General features: G+C 36.7%; 5 protein-coding genes across 5 annotated transcripts; 1 reads left to right on the top strand and 4 right to left on the bottom strand.

Moving 5' to 3' along the window:
- Positions 1 to 1157: 1157 nt before the first annotated feature.
- LOC140772202 (peroxisomal ATPase PEX6) lies at positions 1158 to 8204 on the bottom strand. Its single transcript, XM_073114144.1, has 17 exons — positions 7880 to 8204; positions 6725 to 7369; positions 6342 to 6585; positions 6112 to 6253; positions 5708 to 5888; positions 5383 to 5571; positions 5002 to 5295; positions 4803 to 4874; positions 4008 to 4094; positions 3793 to 3915; positions 3605 to 3715; positions 3463 to 3501; positions 3188 to 3309; positions 2968 to 3112; positions 2099 to 2179; positions 1853 to 1974; positions 1158 to 1380 (listed from the first exon to the last, which is right to left on the bottom strand). The coding sequence occupies exons 1-16, from the start codon at positions 8156 to 8158 to the stop codon at positions 1885 to 1887; spliced, it is 2844 nt and encodes a 947-aa protein (XP_072970245.1). The 5' UTR covers positions 8159 to 8204; the 3' UTR covers positions 1158 to 1380; positions 1853 to 1884.
- Positions 8205 to 15064: 6860 nt separating this feature from the next.
- Positions 15065 to 16105, bottom strand: LOC140771717 (uncharacterized). Its single transcript, XM_073113344.1, has 2 exons — positions 15853 to 16105; positions 15065 to 15698 (listed from the first exon to the last, which is right to left on the bottom strand). Exons 1-2 carry the CDS (start codon positions 16027 to 16029, stop codon positions 15222 to 15224), a joined length of 654 nt encoding a protein of 217 aa, XP_072969445.1. The 5' UTR covers positions 16030 to 16105; the 3' UTR covers positions 15065 to 15221.
- Positions 16106 to 18055: 1950 nt separating this feature from the next.
- LOC140771715 (imidazoleglycerol-phosphate dehydratase 3, chloroplastic-like) lies at positions 18056 to 22580 on the top strand. The gene is made up of 8 exons (XM_073113342.1): positions 18056 to 18498; positions 18971 to 19095; positions 19230 to 19334; positions 19861 to 19953; positions 20639 to 20713; positions 21354 to 21416; positions 21677 to 21786; positions 22227 to 22580. The coding sequence occupies exons 1-8, from the start codon at positions 18261 to 18263 to the stop codon at positions 22252 to 22254; spliced, it is 837 nt and encodes a 278-aa protein (XP_072969443.1). The 5' UTR covers positions 18056 to 18260; the 3' UTR covers positions 22255 to 22580.
- Positions 22581 to 22678: 98 nt separating this feature from the next.
- On the bottom strand, positions 22679 to 23707 carry LOC140771716 (putative germin-like protein 2-1). Its single transcript, XM_073113343.1, has 2 exons — positions 23566 to 23707; positions 22679 to 23339 (listed from the first exon to the last, which is right to left on the bottom strand). The coding sequence occupies exons 1-2, from the start codon at positions 23669 to 23671 to the stop codon at positions 22789 to 22791; spliced, it is 657 nt and encodes a 218-aa protein (XP_072969444.1). The 5' UTR covers positions 23672 to 23707; the 3' UTR covers positions 22679 to 22788.
- Positions 23708 to 25559: 1852 nt separating this feature from the next.
- LOC140772189 (putative germin-like protein 2-1) lies at positions 25560 to 26562 on the bottom strand. Its single transcript, XM_073114121.1, has 2 exons — positions 26398 to 26562; positions 25560 to 26233 (listed from the first exon to the last, which is right to left on the bottom strand). Exons 1-2 carry the CDS (start codon positions 26507 to 26509, stop codon positions 25683 to 25685), a joined length of 663 nt encoding a protein of 220 aa, XP_072970222.1. The 5' UTR covers positions 26510 to 26562; the 3' UTR covers positions 25560 to 25682.
- Positions 26563 to 26692: the final 130 nt, after the last annotated feature.

Below are 26692 nucleotides of genomic sequence, written 5' to 3'. Positions count from 1 at the left end.
TTAAAAATATCTCACTTGACTCATTTTATTACGGGAGTCATTATGTACCAAAAATAAACTAAAATATCATTATGTAAGTCTTCGAGCTATTGATAGAAAAGAATAATAGTTCAAGAGATGAAAAGAAAATTATCTTTACTAGAGATAATTAAACTAACTGATATTGTTAGAAAATATTTACTGTCTTGATTTTTATTTTCTAGGAAAATATATTTTATTTATTATAGTTAGATCAAAGTTTTAAAAGTGTTTCCTCAAACTTCCATATGTAAAGTTTAAACCCCGTTGTAAACAGTTAACTTTTTCATTTAAATTAATGGTAAAGTTAATTTTCTGTTAAAACTTTTAAGCTTTTGATTATTTTGTCATTTTTATCATCTCCTTTTAAAAAAAAATTAATATAAAAAATAAAAGTAGAAAAGATTTAGATGAAAAAAAGAGTATAAGATTGAAAAAAACAAAAGAAAATCTCAAAAAAATATATATTATTATTTAATTGTTGCAAAATAAAAAGCGTTAACGTTTTTATATTAAAGTTAACCGCTCTACATTAAAACAAAAGAAGGCACTCTAAGTTTGGCATAACCACAAGAGTGTAAATTACTTTTACATTTATTATTCCATTCCTCGTATGTTCGTTATTTTTAATTTACCCTTATTTCATTGAATCACACAGCGACCTTTATTTTTATCATTTTTTCAAAAATAATCTTAACATTTGTCACTATATTTTGAAAACAAAAAGCAAAAAAAGAACACACAAAATTGTAATTTAGTAAGAAAATAAAGGGTTGGAATTAAAACTATTAAAGACACGAGTGTAAACTACAAAAATGGTAAGGTATAGAATGAAAAATTCTAAACAAAAACTGTAAGTTATGACTCACATTCCAATGGTTTTATCAATCAATTTATTACATAATGTAGGCCAAAAAATGGGCTCAGTATAATGATCAGTACAATCAATTTAGGGAAAATTAAAATGTACCTCACAATGCTATGGGCCAATTTTAACTTCCTCCTCTTTCGAGTGACCCACACCAAATTACAACCAGTAGATTGGACTATAATCCTAATGAATAATTGTCTTTTACATCGGCAAATGAACCACTGGAAGGTTTAAGTAAATGAATAAGTTAAAATTGGTTCAGAACATGGGGAGTAAACTATAATTTACTATTTTCTTTTTATTTCCTTTCGGCTCTTATTATACATCTATGAACACAGCATGCAGCGAGGTGGGAAATGAATTGAGACAACAAATATGCAGCAACATCAACAACAACAGAAAAAAAAAATGTTGAATTTGCGCCTTCCTGTAGCTTCCTTTCACTAGCTGATTGGTCTTGCAAAGGGTCAGACTCCCACTTGCAGAATGAGCTGTAGGTTTTCAACCATTGAAAAAAATTAGTTGGAAGGCAGAAAGTAACCCGCATATGTAATTAATAAGTTGCAATAGAATGTAGTTTAGATTGCAGTTGATTAAGGGACAAAGATGTGATGAAAGGCAACTCGAACAGCAGATATAAATTGTTCAAATGAACCAAATTATAACTTCCACTGACATCCTATGGACTAGATGCATATAAAATATGCCTAGTGAACTAAGAGAGCAAAATAACTGGCTAACATAAAGAAAGAATTTTGTAATGTATATGATCTACAAGGCTTTCCAGTGAAGTGTAGCTTGGAAAGTGGAAACTACCTGAGCTGCCTAATAATTCTACATTCTTGATACTAACTATACCCATGACCGGGAAAATCACATACCATTTGTATTGGGTGTTCTACTAAAAGTCACAGACATGAGACCTAAAATAAACAACAAAATAAGGATAGGTGATAGATATACATAGATATGAATTCTGAACAATGTGTTTTGGCTCATCTGGCAGGCCCTTCAATCTTTTCCCTTAGCCGTTCATATTTTTCCAGTTCGGCCAAAGACAGAGATGGTGAAATTTCTCCTAAAACCTGCGCAGCAGTGAAAGACATTTCGATCATTAAAAGCGGACAGCCTACTATTAGGCAGAAGATACCAAAATCATTCAGGAATCAAATAGCTCCGGGAGAAAAAAAAAATTGTGCTAATGCTTACTTTGACAAAGTCATCAAATTCAACAATGACTGAATCAGTTTTATCTTCAACATTTGAAGTATCTGGAGAATGATTTGACACCTGCACGAGATGAGAGCAATTATAAGAAATTATACAACAATCCGTAATCAAGACATCCTAGTGATCAAACCAACTCAATTGACTTGTTAACCAATAAGTCATACAGATGATGACTATTAGCAGAGCCAACTATCATGATCGTTCTTGATGGTAAAATATAAATCAGTGGCTGGGGAGGAAGATAAGCTAGATGAGGGATGCTGCAAAAATACTATAGTTTCACTTAAAACAACAATAGCTTATATACATTTGGTGCATAATATGCATAAGCTACAGCAGTGGAGTGGAATATTACGTGCATCAACAACTAAGCATCCAGTCCCAACTCCCAACTATTTGGGGTTGGCTAACAATATTACACGCAATAAAGGTTATACAACTGAATAATATATTGTAGAAATTCTTATATACTTTAAAGTCCAGAAAAACAAATGGAGATATGAATCTTGTGTAAAAGCATATATCTGCTCTAGGGCACAAATAAACCAAGAAAAACAACCAATGTGATCATTTTCTACTGGGAAGAAAAGAACATCTCTAAAGGTCTATAAATAATTATAGTCACAAATCCATTGTCCATTATATACCAGACGGAATGCTCCTTAAGCATACCCCTACATGCCAAAAGTGTTCCTCAAATTGATCATATATTGGAGCTGGGAAAGATATATTAAAGGTGCGAAGAGTTGGATGGTCATGATCAACTGTGCTGATATTAAGAATTGATGAAACAACATTAAGTTGAAAGACATATTGCTGGCTACTTTCACATGAAATAACAGTGATACCTTACGCTTTGCAGCATAAAACCAAGCATCTGCACATAGTGCATACATATCTGCACCAGTGAAATTCGGAGGACACCGTTTTGCTACTGAGAGTAGCGAAACATTTTCATGGAGCTTAAATTTACGTGTGAGTGCTTTAAGAACCCTGTCATTGTAAGGTGAAAATCATATATATGACCTAATATATCAACAATAATAACAACAAAACTAAGGTACTAACCTCTCCCTGTAGGATGCATCAGAGTTTACTCCAACAAAAAGAAGCTTATCAAATCGGCCTGGGCGGAGAAGCGCCGGATCAATGAGGTCAGGCCTATTGGTTGCCCCTATCACAAATAGATCCTGGAGATGAGATAAAAGTCAAGAAGTCAAACACAGCGAAACAAAATTTGGCTGGAAAGGAGAAAGTGAAAAGCTCATGGTTCATAACTTCATATAGTAGGCTCATTCAAATTTAGTAAATAAATTATACATTTGTATGGCCAGGAAAACAACCTGACTGGATTCATTTAAGCCATCAATTTCCGCGAGCATCTAGAAAGAAAAAATATTAACCAAATGAAGTCATTATAAATCAATTTAGATCTACAATATGTAACGTGTAGATTGTCATTTACCTAGGGCAGAGTGACCATACCTGAGAAACCACTCTATCCATGACTCCACCTGAATCTCCAGAGGCTCCTCGAGCAGGAGCCAAAGAATCAAGCTCATCAAAGAATATCACACATGGACGTGCAGACCTTGCCTGAAAGAGGAGATAAGAACTAGTACCCTCTACTTAAACTATTTTATATAGCAATATGGTTTAACGAAGCTAGGTACCTTCTGGAATATGTCTCTAACATTCTTTTCTGATTCACCAATATACATATTGATCAATTCCGGTCCTTTTACACTCAGAAAATTCAATGAGCACTCAGTTGCCACAGCTTTTGCAAGAAGTGTCTAAAAATTTTACAAAATGAAGCTTCAAGTAAGAAGCTTTATTTGTTGGAATTGATATAATATGGTCAAACAAAAAGAAAAGGTGAACTAACCTTCCCTGTCCCTGGAGGTCCATAAAGCAGAACACCCGTTCTCTTTCGTATTCCAGATGAAAAGAAATGCTTGTAGATGAGAGGTAACTGAAACATCGCCCAATTACAGATCTTAGTGAGGGCAAACTACTTAGGACTAAAGATAACAAAATCATACATCTCAACTAGACAGCCTAGCAAAAGCGAGTGCGAACTATAAGTTAAGAAACACGGCGATGCCTTAGGACATGAGCACAAAAGAAAGACACCCATTTCTCTATAAATCCATCAGAAAATGCAGAATGCTGTGTTTGAATACATAGCCTTTGCATTTATTTCAAAAGAAATAAATGCCAATTGCTTCATCATTATCATCATCACCATCAATCAAGTTCTTTCTTGGGAGTCGGTTAGAGCACAATGCAAAAGATGAAAAGTTCCGGAAAAGAAATTATGATCTGACATTGACTCATCAGAAATTAGTGCCAAATGCCAAATCGAAACAAAATCAGATAATACAGGGACTTATCATAAAACCTTTAGGGCTACTGTGACCTACTTGCCTGGTTGCAGTTTAGACCAATAAATCCCTCAAAATATGGTTATAGTCCAGATCAAGAGAACAATGAGCACTCTAGTAAACATGGTTTTTAAAAAAAAAATTTAAAGTAAAAGAAATTGTGGGTGTGGTATACTGTAGTTGCTTTACCCACCAAGTTTTTATCAAATGCACATAAAGGTACACAAGCGTCCTCAATGAACAAATGGAAACAAGACTGGTTTACCATTTACTTCATATTGTTGATCTAGTTTTACCTGAACAGTGTCCAAAATTGATTTCTTCACTTCTTCAAGTCCACCAACATCTTCCCATTTGACATTGGGTACCTAAGTACAGTATTACACAACCAAGTGAATCTCAGAATCTGTCCAATATATTCAGTGATACAGATTCTATGAACAAACTGTTACCAGTAGCAGAAAATGATATAGGTATGGTAATGAAAATGCTTACATTTGGCGTACCCAGTGCAGAAGCAATCCTTTTCTTTACTCGTTCCAAAGCTCTTAAAAGGTCTTCCTTTCCTAACCTCGTGACTCCAAATGTATCAAATTTGCTGTTATCTTGAATGGTCATAGAACTTGTAGAACTGTTATCATCACACTCAGTGGTTTTAATTATATTCTTCTGAGGAAAAACTCTGCATACAAAAGAGGCAGCAGCATCAGCGACCAAAGCATTTAAATCCCTTGGCTTGAAACCTGAAGTTTGAGCGGCAAGAGATTTTAGAAAGTCATCAGTAATGCTCTGCAAGAAAAAAAATGAAGGAAAAGAGAAAAGTTAAATTTCAGCACATGTATTTCCTCAAAATTCTGGTAATTCAAGGAAAACTACCTCATCAGTGATCCTGGTAAAAGAATGAATTGACTGTGATATAATATTAGCCCTCTGTTCCTCAGTTAAGGAAGTCATGCTAATCTCATCAGTGAAGCAGCGCCTAATTGGTAGTGGCAGACCTTCAGAACTGTCTGCAGCTGCAACTAATATTATTTTGTGCCTTCTTCTTCCAGATTCGGCAAGATACTGTACCAAAGGATACCAAAATAAGAATGTAAATTATGTACCGACAAACAGATAAAAGATGAAAAGAAATGTGGGCCTCTACTAACAAGAGTCTCAGCAAACTGTGAGTACGGAGAATGATAGGAAAACAACTTACCAAACTGCCATCTACGGTGTTTGCCAGATGGACGTCCTCATCTTTTGGATGTGCTACTGTGAACTCCCTAATAACTGATGCAACTTGTGAGGCCATGGCTGCCGAATAAGATGGACCTTCAGCAGAAGATATACTCCCCAAGACATTGAATTGGCGAAGCATCAGTATACAAGGTGAATACCTGTACGGAAACTTACTCAGCATAAGATTATTTAACACAAGCTATCACCAGTAAAAATCAATGTAACAGAACTTGCCACCTTGAAACTTCTTCAAAAAGAAAAAAAGAGCAAGTGCACTTAAACTGAAAGTATAACAGATTTATCAACAGATATTGCAAAGTGACCTGAAGTTTAGAATCCTAGAACATACTCCAAACTGAAAAAAAGGAAATCTAGAAGTACCTACTAACTTCTTTGAAGATACTTTCTAGTGCATCAGATGGTCTTCGCTCTGAGGATGACACTAGGTCATGACAGCTATATTCCACCACATGCAACCCAAGATGACGAGCAACATATTTAACAACAGTCCGCTTACCACACCCTATATGATACATTATCGACTTTACCTCAAAATAATTTTCAATAGTGAAAAAATAGATAATCTGTTTTCAAAGTGAACAGAATGTCACCTGAAGGACCATATAAGAAAACAGAAACCCTGAACCTTGATGATATATGTGGAGGATATAGCGTTGGTGCAAGGACAGATGCCAAACTCTTCACTGTCTCGTCTTGCAAGGGTGTCAGATCTCTAGAACTGACAACAAAATCATAAGGAGGGATTGCAGAAGATACACCTCCTGCCAGCACAAATGCTGTTTCTTTAGAATTGATTCGAAGAATGGGTTCATCTGAGGGCCCCATAGCAATAATCTAAGAAATCATAGAAGTTCCAATTGTACGAAGTCAGTTACTCAGATACATATAAAATTCCTAATAAACTCTGATCATCTAAAGGCAGAGAAGTAAAGAAATTTCTGATTATCTAAAGGAAGAAAATAAAGAAGTTTACCTTGAAATAGATCATGTTATAGGAAGGACTTTTGGTGTCCTCCTCATTGCAAATGAGAGACAAGTCTGAGTGACAGTTCCAATTGTTACGAACACAAAACACATCACCTCTTGCCAGAAACCGATCCACTCTAAAGTACTGATGGAGAGCTGAATCTATCAAATCTTGATGATCACGTTCTTCAATAGTTGACTTTCCCCTCAGAGATGAAAGCACACCACATTCAGGAATCCTGACAAAAGAAGCTTGTACATGCGAAGCATATTTAGGCAATTGAAGCCATGGAACAAGCTCTACATGTGCTGAAAAATCATTTGCTCCATCAATTGCTGCTTCATGGCCTTTGCCTTCAGCTAGATATTCAGAAGATTCTTCTCCACTCTGACAAATAAACGGAATGCATGACACATGCAATCCAAGGTTAAATGCCAAAAGTGGACTAACATAAGCAACCTCCTCATCCAAGGGAAAATGGGCAGGTTTTGGATATGTGCAAGTAGGTAATACACCCATTACACGAGTAAAAGGTGATGTTGAGGTTGTCAAATCGGGGTCTTCTCTCTTCGTGTCATGCAAAAGTAGACGATCAAGGACTACAGCTTTAACGATCCTCTCAACATTGTTCTTGGGATTCTTGATTTGAACCTTCAATTGACAATAAATTAGTACTAAGTAAAAGAACATCCTACAGTTCAAGCACAAAGGAGAGAACTTCAGTGCTATTATAGCAGCCCTGACCAAAGAAAAGAAAGAAGAATTACTTGTTTCTATAGAATTTCATGTTAGGATAAATACGTGCCATTATCATAGGAGAACGTATACAGAAGGGAACAAAATTGTGGACTATCAACATACACATCGTGCCTTATGAACATGAAATTTAGATAGATTTCAATCATTTCTGATAAATTGTGCTGAAAGTACTTGAGAGACGAGAAAATATTTACTAAGATGGATCAGAATGGTGGGTATTTTGGTTGCTGAAGAGAAGTGTAACCCCAACAAATTGACTGACATCATAACTTACATCAATTATCAGCTTCTCATAGAATGAAAACAAAAGCTAGAACAATAACAGAAGGTCTAAGATCACAATAGAATTGAAGAACCGACGCTTTCAAGCGCACAAAAACGAGACACAGAGAGAAATCATACCAGCGATCCGGTAAATATCCCTAGCCTCCTCAAAACAGAGGTAGACACCCCTACGAACGACGAAATCTCGTTAAACTCGTCGCCTCCCCCGCTACCATCGTCGGAGAACCGGAGCATCCCGGCGGCCAATCGCAGCGGCGAATCGTCATATGCAAACCAAGACCGCCGGCGGTGATCTCCTCCACCGTCCTCGGCGCCGACGACGGGATTGAACACAGACTCGAGGATGGCTCGATTCGACGCGAGTATCAGAGGCTTTCGTCGTCGTTCCACCGTCATGGGTAGAGAGAGCGAGAGGAACTAGGGCGGGTTCGCTTGCGGGAAAAAGATAAAAGATAGGATAAAATATATACTAAACTAAATTCACTATAATTTACAGTTGGGTGTTTGATTGACAAAGAGTGTGAAGAAAAAAAAAACTAAATTAAATAAATACTTTTCTTACTTACTAAAAATAATTTTAATTTATTTTTGATAGAAAAATACTATTTTAGTAGGATTAACCCTATCTATCACATTTTTAATTCAGCTCAGAACTTGAGTGAAATAGTAAAAATAATAACCCTATTTATTGCATAATTTGTTTTATTCTAATAGCCCATTTAGTTGCAACTTTTAGACAGTGGTTTATTTTTTACTCCACTTCTATCCGAACAGCAAATGGGGCTTACAAAACGTCATATAATTAAACAACGTGATAAGACGTGATGGGAGTGATAAATTCTTATCCTCTGTTTATTTCAGACTTTATCCTTACGAATACGAGCGTATGTTTTATGTTGCTTCTTCTTTTCATTTTATATTTTTGTTGGAAATCTTTCCTATTTCAATATTTGATCGATTTATTTTTGCCTTATTTTTAATTTTTTTTTAATAACTCTGTTTCTTATTTAATAAAGTATTGAGAAATAACAAATCAGGTTTCTCATTTATACACAGAATATAGAGTATTTTGAAAAGAAAACTTTTCTTTATTAGTTGTGACCCGGTGTGAGGGAAGAACTCCTACGGTCTCTTCTTCGTCCTCGTCCTCGTCCTTGTTATTTTTATAAAAAGTTGCACCGTAATTATTTAAGTCTTCATTCATCTCCTTGCTATAGTAGTGTCAGATTTTTCCAATGTATCGAAAACTTATTTAATTTTTTAAAATTTTTATCTCTAATTAGTATCTTTAAATTTATATTTTTCTCGTAATAACTTTGATTGATATTATTTTATATGTATTAGAAAAATTATTTAATTTTCTAAAATTTTTATCTCTAATAAGTATATTCAAATTAGACTATTTCAAACATTTAAAATTAAAATTTATCAATTTGAATAATGAAGTTTTTTGTTTATTCCTTTTGTCATATCTTTTCAATACCAAATATTTATGTTTTAAAATAATAAATAGAGTTATAAATTATGTATGTATCTTCATGTTAGATACCATGTCATGGACAAGGTGACTCCATTCGGAGTGATTTCGATCGTCAAACGAGTAGCTCATGATACCATCGATCGGCGTCCTTGATGTTGGCATACTTAATTAGTGCGAGAAACCTTCTACATTTAAAGATATTAAAACAACGATCAACGACAAGACCAACACTACCACATAGATACTTTTTATCTTGTACGACCGACTAAGCCACATGGCAGGGAGGGTGCAGACAGTTATCGAAGATATGGTGGCATAGGGCGAGAGGGCTCGGGCGTTGCTAAGCGGAGGGATCTGTGAGTGTCGATGATCTTAATTATTTTTAGGAGGTGGTCCTTTGAAGGATAGGTATCAAAATTAATCAGCATTGTGGTGGGTAAATGTAATTATGTAACTTATATTTGTGTTCTATAGAGAGAGCCAACTGTAAATTAAATAGTGTTAATAATTTGTTGGGAAATCATAAAAATATGGAAATGCAGGGCTTAAATTGAAAATTCACTTAAATACCAAACCGAGCTCGAGCTGCTTATTTATTTAGATAGCCTATTTACATCTATGCCCCTCAATGACCATCTCTCCAAGACTCCAACGGTCATATGTCTCTCTACAAATAAAGGCGCAGAGGATTTAACGAAAGAATGATTTGGAGAGAGGAAAGCTGAAGAGAGAGTGAGAGAGAGAGAGAGAAGCGTGGAAAGCTGAAGACAGAGTGAGAGAGAGAGAGAAGCGTGTTACGAGACCGCGGAAAGAACTCAGGATACAATGCAATTATATGGTTCTAGGATCGCATTGCCTCCCAAGAAATCTTGAAGATCCCTCCAGGTGAGTCCGATTCGTTCAAGATCTGTTCAGGAAACTTCTCAAGATTCCTCCAGGTTAGTCCATTTCGATCGTTCAAGAATCTATTTGTTGTGTAAATATTTGACTTTTTCAAAGATCGAATCCCTTTCTTGCTGTTCTCCTCCTCCATTGGATATGATTCCTTTTGGTTAAGATCTTACAACGGATGGCCAATTGGTGGTGCGTTCTTGAAATCTATGGACGCCCATTTCATTGGAAGAGATACTGAGTAATAGGTTCTTGAGGTTTGCCAATGATGATAGGATTTGTAGGTTAAGATCTTATGGAAGACAAGTTGGATGATGGGTTCTTAAACTTGTCAAGATATGAACTTTTTATGTTAGATGTTATAACAGATAATAAGTTGGATGATGGTTCTTAAGGTTGTGTTATAACAAAAAAAATAAGTTGGAAGATGGTTCTTAAGGTTGTGTTATAACAGAAAATAAGTTGGATGATGGCTCTTAAGGTTGTTGAGTTGATATCATCTGCAAGAAGATTTTATGATTGAAGACATGTTTTATTTAGTTTCCTGTTTTATTTTTCTCCTTGTGACAACCTTGCCTTTTTAGTTTACTGTCTGAAATTTGTGAAATTGATGAGGATTTGAGACTATCTTATAATGATGACAAATTGGGTGATGGAAGAGATACCAGTTAAGATCTTATAATAGATGGCAAGTTGAGTGATTTGGTTATTAAAATCTCTGGAGGTTCTTATGATTGGGTTGTTGAAATCTGTGAAAGTTCATATGGTTGGAAGAGAAGATGGGTAATGAGTTCTTGAAGTTTGTTAATGTAGATGTGATTTTTAGGTTAAGATCTTATAATAGATGGCAAGTTGAGTGATTTGGTTATTGAAATCTCTGGAGGTTCTTATGATTGGGTTGTTGAAATCTGTGAAAGTTCATATGGTTGGAAGAGAAGATGGGTAATGAGTTCTTGAAGTTTGTCAATATAGATGTGATTTTTAGGTTAAGATCTTATAATAGATGGCAAGTTGAGTGATTTGGTTATTGAAATCTCTGGAGGTTCTTATGATTGGCAGAGAAAATGGGTAATGCGTTCTTGAGTTTTGTCAGCATTGATAGGATTTGTAAGTTAAGATCTTATAATGGAAATCAGGTTGGATAATGGAACTTGATTTTTTTAAAGGTTAAATGTTATTATTCTAGACAAGGTGGATGATGGTTCCTAAAATTGTTCAGTTGATATGATCTGTAAGATAAGATTTTATGATTGAAGACATATTTTTACATTTTTAGTTGATCTCCAATTTTATCTGTCTCCTTGTGACACCCTTGTCTGTTTTTAGTGATAATGCGACTATCTAAAGCTAGCTTGTGAATTTGATATAATTTTTTGGTTAAAATCTTATGATGGATGACAAAATTGGGTGTTGTTGAAAATCTGTAGAGGTTTATATGATTGGAAGAGAAGATGGGTAGTGAGTTCTTGAAGTTTGTCAATATTGATACGGATTTCATGTTAAGATCTTGTAATTAAAGACAGGTTGAGTAAGGGGATCTTGAACTTGTCATGATATGACTTTATGTTAAATTTTATATCTAAAGACATGTTAAATAATGGTTCTTAAGGTTGATATGATCTGTAAGATATTTATGATAGATTACATGTTTTACTTTTTCTCCTATTTTTTTTTTTAAGTTGATATGATTTGTAAGACAAAGTAGATGATGAGTCTTAAAATTGTTGAATTGATGCGATTTGTAAGATAAGATTTTATGATTGAAACATATTTTAATAGATGACATGTTTTATCTTTATCTCCATGACACTCTCGCCGATTTTTAGAGATAATGTTTCTATATGTAGCTAGCTTCTGAATTTGATATAATTTTAGGTTAAGATCTTGGTATAATGGATGACAAATTAGGTGATGGGCTGTTGAAATCTGTGGAAGTTCATATGATTAGTAGTGAGTTCTTGAAGTTTGTCAATATTGATACAGTTTTCATGTTAAGATCTTGTAATGGGAAACAGGTCGGGCAAGTGGCTCTTGAAGTTGTGAAGATATGGTTTTTAGGTTAGAGCTTGTAACAGAAGACAGATTGGGTAAGGGGATCTTGAACATGTTGGAAATGGTTCTTAAGCTTGTTGAGTTGATATGAAATGTAAGATCAAGATATTATGATGAATGACATGCCTGGCTTTTAGTGATCATGCTTCTATCTAACTTCTGGTGATATAATGGTGGATAATTATACTTTTGATGTCTTGTAGTAATTGTGATTACTTGAGTACAAAAGCAAAGGAATTAGACTAGAGGAAAGCGAGCAAGATGTTTCTAAATAATTGGTTGGAGAATACATTTTAACAAATTCATACTTGTCCATTCATGAAGTATTTCACTTCCTATAGAAGAAGATTAACTGTGGAGTTTTATTTAAAACCTGATGTTGTTTGTAAGGTTTTTAAATTACATGAAGGAAGATTAAAGTAAATGATGCCTGAAATGATAGAGAGTTTACCCTAGATTAGGTTGAAGGAGAAGAGAGAGGAGAAGAGAAGAGAGGTGAAAAATGTTTGTATTTTCTTGATAATCAAAGAGGGGCTGACCCATATTTATAAAAAGTCACCATAAAATAAGATAAATAAATAATATATAAATCTAATAACTCTAATACACCCCTCAAACTCAAGGTGGATCATAAATCGAAAGTTTGCTAACTAAATACGCAAAGCGTGAAAGGGAAAGAGATCTCGTGAAGAAGTCGGTAATTTACTCTACTTAGTATTGGAGAGAGACACCACATTTTGCTTTTTGCTATGCTAAAAAATTAGAGAATCTCCTAAACAAATATAGAAGCCAGTAGTAGACTTCCGATTAGACTCATCACCAGCATAATCTGTATCGTAATAAGTTCGCAGAACTAAGATGAAAATCGATGATATGAAAAGAGAGCGAATGATGATGCCACAAATGTATCGAAGAATACGTATAAGAGCAATATAATGATTTTTAGGTTAAGAAACAAGTCTACTTATTATCTTTCTCCTAATCATGCTCCTGCCTCTTCTTAGTGAGCACAATAGTTGGATAATTACACTATTAATTTCCTGTGGTGATTTTGAGGAATTGAGAATGATGTAGCAACATTGAAGTTGGCTTCTTGTAATAACAGAGGAAACTGAGCAAGTTGATTTACAAAATCTTACATAGTTGGTTCGAAAATGCATTGACAAAATTAGATGTATTCCTCTGAACATTCTTCACTTCTTGTGGTAGAAGATGAACCACGGAAGTTGGCTTCTTGTATCTGGTGACACCTGACAAATTTTAGTCAAGCTTTTCTCTTTAAAATTCACCTCATAATGATCTCAATTCTCATTCATGACATTGCCTTGTTTTTGTTTCAATTGCTTATTTTAAGCTCACCTCAACTCTATTATAATCCTGATTTTATCCTATTTGTAAGACAATTTCTACCTATGTTGCATTTCTACCCTGTGCTCACATCAACTCTATTATGATCCTGATTTTATCCTATTTGTAAGACAGTTTCTATCTATGTTGCATTTCTACCCTGTTTATTATATTGGGCTGATCTAACTATCATTCTTATCCAAATATGGCGTTTGTAATTGTGCTTATAGCTCAATTACAGTCTCATCCATGATCTTCTTTGTTATATCTTGTCCTCCTTGTTGGATCAATAGACTTATTTTAGGCTCACTCCAACTCTGTTATAATTCCGATTCAATCCTATTTTAACTAATCTGTAATAAAATTCCGCCTTATTGCATTTCTTTTCGATGACCGTTGTTGGTACTCATTGTAATATCATTTCTAATCCCATCATCATCTTGTCTATATTTCCGACATGCTTAGTTAATCCTGATTTTTTTTATAATTGTGATGTTATCGTTGATCTTAGATGTGTGGATGGGGTTTGTGTCGTATTATTATTATGTCGATCAGATCATTTCGTTTAAATCCTCAATAGTAAGTTTGAAGCCTCATTGTAATGCAATCTGTATTAATATCACTTTGTTTATCCTTTGTTTCCATGTCCTATGATCTCAGCTCTGCTAAATTTTGCTTTAGTTCTGTATAAATATCTTTTTTCTCCTCAAATATACCAAGGCTTTTATTTTATTGTCTCACTCTCATTGTCACCAACATTACTCCTATCTTAAGAGTATATCATTTATCATCATTGTTATTACTTCATCTATTGTGAAAACAAAGAAGTATTGTAGTAATGCATCTTATGTAAAATATATTTAACCTTTTTTTTTTCCTTTATAGAATAATCTTTGTCATGCGGCAGGCAGGGCAGGCAGGCGTATAACTCACAAATAATATAATAACTCATTTGAGTTTCATATCTAGATAAGACTTTGTCACATATTGTCTACCTCACTTATTTATAGCTCTTATTAATTACTCACGCGTAGGAAAGAAATAAACTCCAAGCATTAATGGCTCATTCATGATTCATCTGTTCTAGAGTCTAGTAGATGACTTATACCATAAAAAGCTTGCAATAGAAGATATCCATAGGTAGAGAGTAATAAGTCGACATGCATTAAATAGTGACAAGGATGTAGTTTAATTAAGGACCAAAGTTGGAGATGGAGCAATTAAATGGGGGAGGTGTACCAAGAACACTTAAATCTGAGAGAGAAATTAATTGGGGAAGTTGTGAGGAGAGGCATTAATAGCTGCAACTTTAATGTAGCTAGCAATGGTATCTACTTTTGGTTTAAGAATCACAAAAAGTATTAGGTGAGAGGTTTTGTGCATTTATTCATGTGGCACACACTATTCAACAACAACAGAGGGAGTGGAAAGTGACTTCCGGAGAGTTTAAAATTTTTTGCTTGTTGACTTTTCATCGACCTAACACATACACAGACGCACACGGAAACAGAGAGAGTAAAAAGTGACTCGTGTATTTTTAATTCTAAAATAATTCCAATAAAGAAAAATATGTTTACAAACTATACGAAAAACTATCATATCTCTCATCTATCCTACTCTAATACTATAAACATAAACAAAAACAAGAAAACAAAAGAAAAAGTCGTCATTTATTCTCTAATAATTTCTCTATGCAATTTCGTCGCTGGCGGAGTTGAGATCAATCCGCGGCTTCTTCTTCTTCTTCTTCTTCTCCTCCTCCTCTTCCTTCCTCTCTTGGTCGAGTAGAATCGGCACGTGCGACTCACACCTCGGGCACCTGGGGTCCACCGCGGTGATGAGCACGTACGTGAGACACGTGCCGCACGCCGCGGCCCGCATCTCCGTCGTCGGAGACCGGCTGCGCTTGGGAGGAGCGGAGGCGGAGGTGGTGATGGAGGAGGACGAGGACGGTGACGGAGAGCCGTCGGATCGGGGGAGGCTGACGCGTACACGCGGAGCGCCGGCGAAGCGCTCGAGGGCGGAGCGGACCTTGTCGAGCGTGTAGGAGTCGGCCGGGAAGCGGTTGGCGTCGGCGGCGGAGGGGTTTGGAAGAGGAGAAGCGGGGAGGAGGTTGAGGTCTTGGAGGTGGAGATGACGGCGAGGGGTGAGGTTGGTCTTCCCCGTCTGCATAAAAAAGATGCGATCTTTCTTATTAAAAAAAAAAAATCGTAGCAAAATTCGATCTTTTTCGAAGAAATTTCACAATACTGACAAAATTCTTTCACATGGGGGATAGATAGAGATAGAGATAGAGATAGAGATTTAGATCAGAAAGTACCATGAGATCAAGTTGCCTCTCCCATCCAGAAGGAACCTTCATCTCAAGATCGACCTCTCTATCCCCCATCAAATCTCCTCCCCCAAGCAAATCTCTCGTCACCAACTCCCTCTTCCCTTCGCCTTCCTCCCTAATTCCCCTCATCACCCTCGCCACCGAGCTCACCTCCGCCGCCATTAGCAATCTCGAACTCCTCCCAAACCTCACAACCTCGAACGAGAAGACGAGGCAGGGGGATGCTACTACGAGTCTCGAGTTTGGGGGAGCGCCTCTTTTTATATAGAAGTACAAGGGAATGGAACAGTAGTTATGAGATAATTAATGGGATGGAATAGTAGTTATGACATGATTAATGGGATACTTTTCTGTGGGCATATTGATATAGGATAAATAGACCTGTTATTAGATGATTGACTAATTAATGCTACAAAGTAGTTAGCGTGGCTTTAACTACTATTTATTTGGAGTGCACTGGAGGGTGTGGAATGAATCAACGAAACCCATATATATTGGTGATGACTTGAGATTATAATAATTAAAAATAAATATTTGCTTTACTGATACACGTGTGGCAGGGATCAAAAAATAATTCATATAAAATAATTTTCAGTCTTTTGTTAGGTTTGTTTTCATTAAATCATTAGTTTCCGATATAGATATTAATAACTATAACAATGCTCTTAAACTATGCTCCATTAAAAAAATTATATTAATCTTAATGCTTATAGATCGATAGAACTCAATCATTAGACTATAATAATTGATCATTGTTAGATTCTTTTTTAATAATGCCGGTAAGTATGATGTCCTATGTAACAAGATATTCTTGCCTCTAATAATCCCTACTATATTATTTTTTTATTATAATTTTACCCCTATGGATGAGAAGAGCAAATCTTGGGCTTCTAGAATTACTTGACAAAGGAAGTAAAAATCAATTTTGTTTCCAAATAAATCCTGGAGGTCTATTCACTGTTGGATCGGGCCCATTAAAACTTCTCCAATCTACACACAAGCATTAATTCCATCCAGTCTTTTCCTCTTCCAGTCACTGTGCAATTAATTAGGAGTTGAGACCCTTAACCCCTTAAATTATGGAATTAATTAAGGGGGCATCAACAAAGAGTGTGAATCCACCACATGGAATTCCCACAATGAGGGGATTATTCACTTTTGAGATCATACAATATCTTTTTGCCTGTCAAGGACTCACACTTGGCTGCCTATAAAGTCAATGTGGGTTTGTGAGGTGGTTGGATCACCTGTCCAAAACGGATTGATTCCAATAAATCCAATCAATTTGAACAATTAATTTGTCCATTATGACATTAAAAGATGTTAATTGAGGTTGGGTTACAAGTTAAATGAGGGTGGGTGGATTGATTTGGCCTCCATTAGACATTAGAGTCAATGTTTAATTTGAGTATTTAATGCAAATAACTTTTATGTTGAGATCCAACACCCAGCTCAATTTAAGTGCATCAAATTGGAAAAGTAAGCGTGCATTTCTTCACGCATCCACTCAACCTGATCACAAACTCGCCACCTATATATTTTAAGTCTATGGTTTTTAAAGTTAGGATATCTACTCCAACTGTTCTCATCAATGCATATCTATCCACATTCCTCTAAAATAATTCTTAATTCTATATGTAGTAAGGTTTTTCTCCCATTAGAATAGCTCCTTTTTTGGCCAACAATTATAAGAGCTTAAGCTAATCATTGACCAATCTTTTAGACAAAATAAACAACTTTGTGATTAATACATAGGAAGAGGATTTTCTTTTTTAAATTTATTTTTCCATCCCGAGTATATTGTTATATGCACATGATTTAAATTTTTATAGTTTATTTTTTAAGAAGATTAGTTCAGTTGTTCAATCTATATAGCGAGAGAAGAAATAATTATTTTTTTTTAGTATAATTTATGAGCCCATAATTAAATAAATAATTTAATTGGCGTTCTTTTGGTATTTTATAAAAAGATAAGACTCGAATTCTAATAAATAAGAAGAGAAGAAGATAAGAATCGAATAATAAAATGGCAGGGTGTTAACTGTTAAAAGTAATAAACATATCATGTAGGGTGTGAAATGAAAATATATCAAATAGGAAGAAATTGGAAGCTAAAATCTTCTGTATTATGGTTACGAAAAAATGAAGAAGTATTTATAAACCGTCCGATCAAAGATCAGATGGTTGGCATAATCTTTTACCTCGAAAATATCCTCCTTGATCTCCATCTCTCTGCCCCCAACTCCCCACCAGAAGCCACTCTGTCTCCTTCCCCGCTCATCCCTCCTCGCGCCGCCGCCTCCACCGTCGCCGTCGTTGCTCCGCCGCATATCCGCCTCCTGTCATTCATTTCATTTCTTCCTACATCGCCCCATTCTTTGTTACGCCCTTAAATGAGCACTATATTGCGCCTCTCCAGCCCTTCTTCTACCGCCCCAAACCGTCCTCTTGAAACCCTAGAGATTTTTAGGGATAGGATCTCTCACGCTCTTCCCTTGTCTTACCCGCGTCCAAGTTCTCGCCTTTGTGCTCGTCCGCTATCTTGGAAGCCAAGTACCGTCTCAATGGCTTCTCTCTCTTCTAATGGCGGCGGAGGGAACAGCGTCCCGATCATTACCCAGGAACTTCCAGGTAATTCCTACGCAAAGTTATCCTTTTTTTTTGCCAGGCATGTGATACTATTAGGATTCTGGTTGAAAGTTCGGATCTTTATTGCATACTGGCCGCTTTTAGCTGTTCTAATTTTTAAAAATAGCGTTTTGGGGATTCTAATTAATCTCTCTTGCGAATTAGTAGTAGATAGACGGGACTGTGATTCTATTATCCAAGATTATGGTTAATTGGATGGAAACATTATATTACTTTCTATGTAGTCTAATCTTTTTTCGATTTTATGCGTTTCATATTCTGCAAAAGTTTCTTATTCTGGAATCCGTTAAGGGCACTTGTGATTCTTTAACTTCTTTGTTCTCTTGATGTGTTGAAATTGTCATCTTAGGAAGTTTTACTTTTTAGTGCCTACTGATATACTGATCTCTTTTTTACTTGGAAATTGATGACGCCACTATGTAATTCTCATCCTATAAGTTCATGGCATTTTCAGCATCTCGGATTGGAGAGGTTAGAAGAGTCACAAAGGAGACAAATGTGCATATAAAGATTAATCTTGATGGCTCGGGAATTGCTGATTGCAGTACTGGAATACCATTCGTGGATCATATGCTGGATGTGAGTTATTATTAGTTTTCAGAGACCATGGAAATTTGGCTGCATTCTCTCATTAGTTTCAAACTGAAAGTAAGGAATTTTGATGTCTTTATCAGTCTGAACTAGCTTAATAACATAAGGCTTGAATATTGTAGCAATTGGCATCGCATGGACTGTTTGATGTGTACGTGAAGGCATCTGGTGACACACATATTGATGACCATCATACAAATGAAGATGTTGCTCTTGCAATTGGATCGGTATCTTAACATTCGAAAACCTCCATTCTTTCTGTTTTGCAGTCTATGCTTTGTGCATTACAGTTTTACCCTGAGAAGGTGAAATATTCTGCTTCTAGGTTGTTCATTCACTCTAAGGACAGATTGTTTTGATTGTATATCATTGTGCTTTCTTTCATTTGCACCTTGGAGATGAATATAGTTCCCTTTATAGGAGTAGTGCCACTTACTCTGCTTCCAGAAACTGCCATGTTAATTTCATAAAATGTTTTTGAGACATTTGCTTCATGGTTTGTATAACCTAAAATTGCAGCTGACAAGGTTTAGTTCTACTGCCAGGTATCTTTGAGTTTAAAGAAAAGCCCTTCACTTACCTAGTTTTTCTTGCTTGTCACATAGAAGGTTATCTTTATTTTAGTTGACATCAGATGGACTGTCAGAAATGATAGCCTTTTCAGTCCTACTAAAATTTAATCTGGGCTGTACATCTGCGCTATATTTTTTTAGCAAAAGAAGAGATTTGAGGATTTTACATTGTTTTGTGCAGGCTCTACTTCAAGCACTTGGAGATAGGAAAGGAATTAACCGGTTTGGTCACTTTTCAGCGCCACTTGATGAAGCTGCTGTTGAAGTTATACTGGTAGGCTTGTGAATTGACCAGAAGACTAGAAGTACCTTGTTGCCTTTCTTTTTTTCACTTCTATGTGTATATGCACACGCATGAATGCATGATTCAATTTTCAGCACCACCTTATTTGCAACTATAGTTTTACTTCTTTATCTCTGTGCTAGTGTCTAAGCATGTTAAAAGTTACTGTAGTGGCAGCTAAAAGCATGGAAGCATGTCCTCATGTCACTCCTTTCCTGTTTTTCTGATTCATGTACACTACGGCTTTCTTTCGTGGACCTCTTGATGCATTTTCTTTACGTAATGTGGGATCCTCCTTTGGATGTCAACGTCAGTTCTAGTATGTAATAGGTGCTTATAAAAGCTGATTGTACTGGTGGATAAGAAATAAAGTTACTTGACTTTCTATTCTCGTCTAAGTTATTGAGGAACATGTGCAGTTCTTAGACATCCTATTCTGTGGGTGTTTTGCCTACATCCATATGCATGACCACTGATGACTTTGCAACATTTGGCACTGAATATTGTCAGGAATGATTACCATCTGGCAGAACTGCACAAGAACATGGAATTTCATGATCTGGATATTATGTTTTCCTTTATTATATTTGTGTGTGATTGATTATGTCATAAGAGAACTCTTTGTGATATCTACATGTTTGGGACCTTTTGGTTGCTAAGGTCATTCTTAATGCAGGATCTATCTGGTCGCCCTCATTTGAGTTGTGGTTTGAGTATCCCAACTGAAAGAGTTGGTACATATGACACACAGGTATTTCTGAAAAATTCTTTTATTATACATTTATTGTTGCATTTGTTTGCTTTATTGTCAAATTGATGTGCAATACCAATACTTACAAGTTTCACTTTTTCTTTGAGTTCACTTGGTGCATTGCCTCACTTTATGGTTCATTTATAGGTATATGACTTTGTTAATTTCTTTGTGGACTTTACTTCTCCAGCCTGCTCAGAGGATATAAATCTTGTGGTTCTGCTCACTCTTGATATGGTGGCATATGAAACCACAGATAGCATTATGTTCAAACCGATGGTGCAATTTAATATCTAGGCACTCATTTTTTATGATATAGAACATTTGAAAGAATAGAAGTAATGAAATATTCCATACTGTGAATTCTCAGTGACAAGCCAAGTAACATTTGAACTTTACAATATAATTATGTAATTCAGGTAGAGCCTTCTGAAATGTGCTTCATATTAGACTTCTAATGTTCTGATCACAGGATATTCCTCATTGTAGCACCTTGGTTTAGTGAAGTTTTTTTCTTCATTGAACAATATTTCTAGTCTTTAGTTTACTCATCTTCTAGTAGGAATTATATTTTGCAGAGCTCTGTCAGTATAATATTGTACATTTATACTTTAACTAATATATTCTTCATCGTCTTCAGCTAGTGGAGCACTTTTTCCAGTCATTAGTGAACACATCTGGGATGACACTTCACATCCGTCAGGTGATGACTATAGATGTTCAGTAGGAATTTAATCTTTCATTGATGATGACTGCTTGACATATATGTTTAATTAACTGACACTCTGGCTTTGTTAAGAACTTAAGATGGTGCAAAAGGTGAGCAACTGTGAAGTTACATGTGCCTCCAATGTCTGAGCATGTATTATCATTTTTGAATAGTAACATGTTTGATCTTCAAAGAGCTTGGGATCTCTAAAGTTTGACTCAAGTTTACTTTATAAATTATATTCTGGATAAAAGCTTGCTGGGAAAAACTCGCACCATATCATTGAGGCAACCTTCAAGGCATTTGCGAGAGCTCTTCGACAGGCGACAGAATATGACTTGCGTCGGCGTGGGACTGTGCCCAGGTTTGTTGGCACTTGGCAATGATCTCTTGAACTTTGGATGACAATATTGCTCTGCTTAATTTTGGTATATGCTATTATAATGGGTATTCGCTATTATTTTCTGCTGATATTAGATATTTGAATTCTAAAACTGATTAATGAATGAAGAACAAAAGAAGCAACTAATCTGGTTATAACTGCACCTTCCAAAGATCACAGAGAAAAAAAATCCTCTCACCATGGATACAAATAGAGGCCAGATACAAAGAGAGACTATATTTTTGTGTATCCCTAGGAGCCATGACCATGACACAGTGTAATGGTTACAATCTTCATTGACAGAAAATCTGTATATGGTTTTATACTATATTTAAACTTGATAATATACTGATATAGAAGTACCAGAAAAATAGTAATATTCATCTTTACTTCTAATATTGTACATCATTTCATATTCGCAGCTCAAAGGGAGTTCTGTCACGGGCGTAAAACGTTGCCTCCAATGGAATACAAAGAAGGTTTCTTAGAGAGAAAAGGAGAGAGAAGGGCCGGCTACTATCTGCAACAGATAGAAGGTGATTGAAGAACCTTTATAGACAGGTCTAGTAGTTTGAAGAAAGTAGTGAGGCCAGATAGCTTTAAATGAGACTGTGGAAGTATCTGCAATTTTTGTTGCTTTAACTATGCCAGAGAACATTTCGTCCACTCTCTGACAATATTCTTGGAGTTCTTGTAAATATCTGAGAGAATAATACTATGTGAAGATTTTGGGTCACTGTTCTAATAAACTATGGCCTGTGTTTTCTTTCCAATAATCTTTTAGCATCGGTCGCTGCTCTTACTGTGGTTCCTTTGCCAACTGCTGAAATAAATCAGCCCCTAATTGATGCAAGTTCCTTAATAAAGAGCATAGTTTCAGAATAAGCTTCCTTCATTTCATTAGCTATGCATAGGTGCTTTAAGAGTGCACGTTATTCATATAGTCTATAATGCTTTAAGAGTGTGCACTTCTCACACATTTCTTTAGCTGTTGCTCATCCAGAACTGAGCCTGTAACCAGTCCACAGTCTTCTTATCCAGCTGAAATGCCTTGGCTAGCACTTCATCAGAGATGGGTGGCTTAGAACCAAACACTGCATTAGCTATTGTGATCACTCCAGGGTTCTGGCTACTCAAACCTGACAAGGCCACGGCAGGCATTGCACCACTGTTGAACTGGAAGTGGATGAGCCCTTCAGGGAAGACAAAGACATCGCCTTTGTTGAGGGCCTTCGCAAATAGCTTGTTATCAGGGTTCGAGGTAACAAAACCGACGAGGAGCACCCCTTCCAAGACCACAAGGATCTCGGTAGCCCGGGGGTGGGTGTGAGGAGGGTTGAGGCCATTAGGTGCAAAGTCTATGCGAGCCAGAGATATGCCAAGGGTGTTGAGTCCTGCAATCTGGGCTACATTGACTGCAGTCACCTTGGATCCGACTGGGTTCATCGTGTTGCCTGGCTTGTCGAGGCCGGAGAAGAAGAAGTCATCAGCAGCGGCGAGCTTTGGATCCTTGCAGACGAATCCATTGACAAACACTGCAAGGAAAGCTCAAGAGTGAATAAGGTGACATGACATAAGATTTCATGGACTCGATAATTGCACCAGTTACTAGACTTGAGTCTTAACGAATAACCTTTAAACTACAAATGATAGATTAATCAATCTGAACTTTAGCTGAACTCGAAGGATTTGATTATCTTAGTCCTTCCTGTTGACGAATATGTGCTATAATCTACATAGTTTATATTTGGTTGCATTTACCAGGAGACATCTCATCAGCAACACAAAAGTCTTGAAGAGGACTAGGATCAGAAGCAAGTGCAAGAGGTGAAGTGAGTGCCAGTAAAAAGAGGAAAAGGGCAGCCATTTGCTTCGTTCTAAGCTAGCAAACGAACTATATTGATTGTAGAACTACTTGATGATATAAGACGATACATGGAGATGGATATTTATAGATCAAGAGGGGAGTGGGTAAATTTTGGAGCTTGTGTAGGCATGCACTTATTAATTAGTCAAGTTATTTTCCAATGCATGCAATGTATAATAGTAGTTTAGTATGTGAATTAGTGGTTCCATTAGTTATCTTTCTGTTTCTTATTATCCACTACATTAGTCTTTGCAAGCAATGAGATGGAAATACTCTACACAACCAGATTAGAATAACTTTTAAGAATGCATGGATAGTAAAAATTTCCTATGCTTAATGGAATTAGGTCATCATCCATTCCACTAAAACAAGTGCTTATCCTCCCATGAAATGGGACACCTGTTGACAAAACAAGCACATTGCAATTTCAAAGATTTAGATTTTTCTTTTCTTATTTAACTCTCTAGTGCGACCTTTTTTGGCGGCGACGGTAGCGACGGCGGCATGGCGGCATTAAAGAGAATATCCAAGATATACCCAAGATCTTTTATAAATTTCTTCCTAGTAAGTGACATAGCAACATCTCACCCATGTTAATAACGATGGAAGGATCATTGTTGCATCTTATTAGAACTTACAACCTTTATATATATGCATAATGGAATCAGTAACCCCCCATACTTTGGACGAAAGTAACTAAGCTTTTATTCTGTGTCACTAAATTTTAATGACTTAATAATATAAATTAAAAAACGATTCAGAGGATTAAAGTGACTTTCCTTCAAATTGAGAACACTTTCATAATAAAAATAAATAAATAAACATCATCTCTCTTTAACTTAAGAAAGCCTAACTCTTACAATTCAGTCAAAAATTCAAGAGAATCTAATTATTTTCATTTTTCATCAAAAGTAGGGGGTAAAATTTTTTTAATAATTTTTTTTTACTACTTATTAGAGACTTATTCTGACGTAGACTCTCATGTAAATTGCTCAAAACAATCCCTATAATCATCAAGACTGATCGTGTTATTAATTTTGTCAACCAATTACAATTTGATACATAAAAAAGAAGAATAGGAAATAGGATAAGAATTCTAAGAACGAGCTACATAATTAACTGTATTACAGATATAACTATAATTTTAGCAGCATATGAACAACAACAAGCACTCATGCATAAAGAAAAGGAGGGGGATAAAGCAAAGCTCTGAATCGAAGTCTCCCGCTTGGCCCATCACGGCTGCACTACTTAGGCACATCAAAACAGAGTCCATGGGAGGAAGGCTCCATTTGAGCAAAACCTGTGAAACCGAGAATAAGCAAACGACAAAGAAGAAAAGAGGAACGGCGACAGTGGGCTGATCACATCCTCGGGCAAAGTATAGGCAGAGCGACGGCACCTTGCGTTTTGGAGGGCTAGGACCAGGGTAGCCAAGGTCCACGGTGTCCGGCGCAAGCGGCGGCGAGGCAGGAGGGCGAGAAGGGGATCTAGGCATGGTCCACCTCCCTCGGCGCAAACAACTAAAACGTGGACAACGACAGAGACGACGAGGTCCACGGTAGACGTCGGTAAAGTAGAAGGCCGGGGAGGGGAGGAGGCGGGACGCAGTGAGGAGTAGAGAGGCAAGTGGGAGCCGATGCAGGTATGGACGGTGGCGGCGCCAACGAGGGAGGAGTTGAGGGCAGATGATGGTTGGGGGAGGAAGGGGGATCGTAGAGAGGGAGCAAAAGAGGGGGAAGGAGAGAGGAGAGAGTAAAATACCGATCGAAAGAGAGGAGAGGAGAGGATAGTGTTGCTAGGGAATGTGGCGATACTAACGATCAAAGTAATGTAACTTGCTCAAAACAAATCCTGCAATCATATAAATCTAGAAGTATTTAAAGCATATCCAATTTAATATCAATTTTATTCAGATCACATACTGGTATTACACCTCTTTCTCATGAAGTAAAGAGATCCAAAGAACAACAACAAGTACATAGTAAGTAAAACAGCACAATTTTTAGATTTAGTTGTTATCCATCCAGAACTGAGCCTGAAGCCAGTCTACAGTCTTCTTGTCAAGCTGGAACGCCTTCGCCAGCACGTCGTCGGAGATCGGCAGCTTCGACCCGAAGACGGCATTGGCAATGGTGATCACGCCGGGGTTTTGGCTGCTCAAGGCTGCCAATGCCACTGCATTCGTCTCGCCAATGTTCATCTGGAAATGAATCAACCCTTGTGGGAAAACGAACACATCTCCCTTGTTGAGGGTTTTAGTGAACAGCTTGTTATCGGGGTTAGATGTTACGAATCCAACCAAGAGAGTGCCGTCCAACACTGTGAGGATCTCGGTGGCACGAGGGTGGGTGTGGGGGGGATTTTGACCCTTGTGACCGAAGTCAATACGGGCTAATGATATGCCCAAGGTGTTGAGCCCGGCGATCTGGGCTACGTTGACCGGAGTCACCTTGGACCCGACGGGGTTCATGGTGTTCCCCGGCTTGTCGAGGCCTCCGAAGAAGAAGTCATCGGCGGTGACGCATTTTGGGTCCTTGCAGACTACTCCATTGACAAACACTGCAAAAAGTCGACAATCAAATCACACGCTGAGTTGAGTTAACTTAAAGTAATCTAACAAAAATTTTATATAAACAGATAGCTCAAAATCGACGAGATATATAGTATCATATAAAAATTCCACTTAAAAGAAATACTCGCTGGATGACTACTATAACATTTACCTTTAGACATATTATCTGCGACGCAGAAGTCTTGGAGTTGGTTAGGATCAGTGGCAAGTGCAAGAGGGGAAGTAATGGCGAGTAGAGCAAAGAGAACAAAGCAGCCAGCCATCTTAATTTGTGGATTAATTGAAGCTGGCTTTACTTTGGAGCTCTGCTTGATGATAAAATGGCAAAGTGGAGATGGGTATATATAGATTTCAAGTTCTCGACTTGGTCTTTTTAGTACGTAGTAAGCATTGAAATGTTCAATATTTCATGTGGAAACACGGAAGAGTCTATGGAGTTAGGTTAG

Source organism: Typha angustifolia, chromosome 12, assembly GCF_048772165.1.
Source record: "Typha angustifolia cultivar Huaian chromosome 12, ASM4877216v1, whole genome shotgun sequence".
Taxonomy (NCBI): Eukaryota; Viridiplantae; Streptophyta; class Magnoliopsida; order Poales; family Typhaceae; genus Typha; species Typha angustifolia.
The sequence above is the reverse complement of the archived record's forward strand: the minus strand, read 5'-3'. Positions and strand labels throughout refer to the sequence as shown.

Coding starts and splice junctions, on each gene's coding strand:
- LOC140771716 (XM_073113343.1), bottom strand. CDS start 23,671: ATGGCTGCCCTTTTCCTCTTTTTACTGGCACTCACTTCACCTCTTGCA. Junction 23,340..23,565: donor TGCTGATGAGATGTCTCCTG/GTAAATGCAACC, acceptor CTTTCCTTGCAG/TGTTTGTCAATGGATTCGTC.
- LOC140772202 (XM_073114144.1), bottom strand. CDS start 8,158: ATGACGGTGGAACGACGACGAAAGCCTCTGATACTCGCGTCGAATCGA. Junction 6,254..6,341: donor TTTCTTATATGGTCCTTCAG/GTGACATTCTGT, acceptor TGTATCATATAG/GGTGTGGTAAGCGGACTGTT. Junction 5,889..6,111: donor ATCTTCAAAGAAGTTAGTAG/GTACTTCTAGAT, acceptor GTTTCCGTACAG/GTATTCACCTTGTATACTGA.
- LOC140772189 (XM_073114121.1), bottom strand. CDS start 26,509: ATGGCTGGCTGCTTTGTTCTCTTTGCTCTACTCGCCATTACTTCCCCT. Junction 26,234..26,397: donor CGCAGATAATATGTCTAAAG/GTAAATGTTATA, acceptor GACTTTTTGCAG/TGTTTGTCAATGGAGTAGTC.
- LOC140771715 (XM_073113342.1), top strand. CDS start 18,261: ATGAGCACTATATTGCGCCTCTCCAGCCCTTCTTCTACCGCCCCAAAC. Junction 19,096..19,229: donor TCGTGGATCATATGCTGGAT/GTGAGTTATTAT, acceptor TGAATATTGTAG/CAATTGGCATCGCATGGACT. Junction 19,954..20,638: donor CTGCTGTTGAAGTTATACTG/GTAGGCTTGTGA, acceptor TTCTTAATGCAG/GATCTATCTGGTCGCCCTCA.
- LOC140771717 (XM_073113344.1), bottom strand. CDS start 16,029: ATGGCGGCGGAGGTGAGCTCGGTGGCGAGGGTGATGAGGGGAATTAGG. Junction 15,699..15,852: donor AGAGGCAACTTGATCTCATG/GTACTTTCTGAT, acceptor TTTTTTATGCAG/ACGGGGAAGACCAACCTCAC.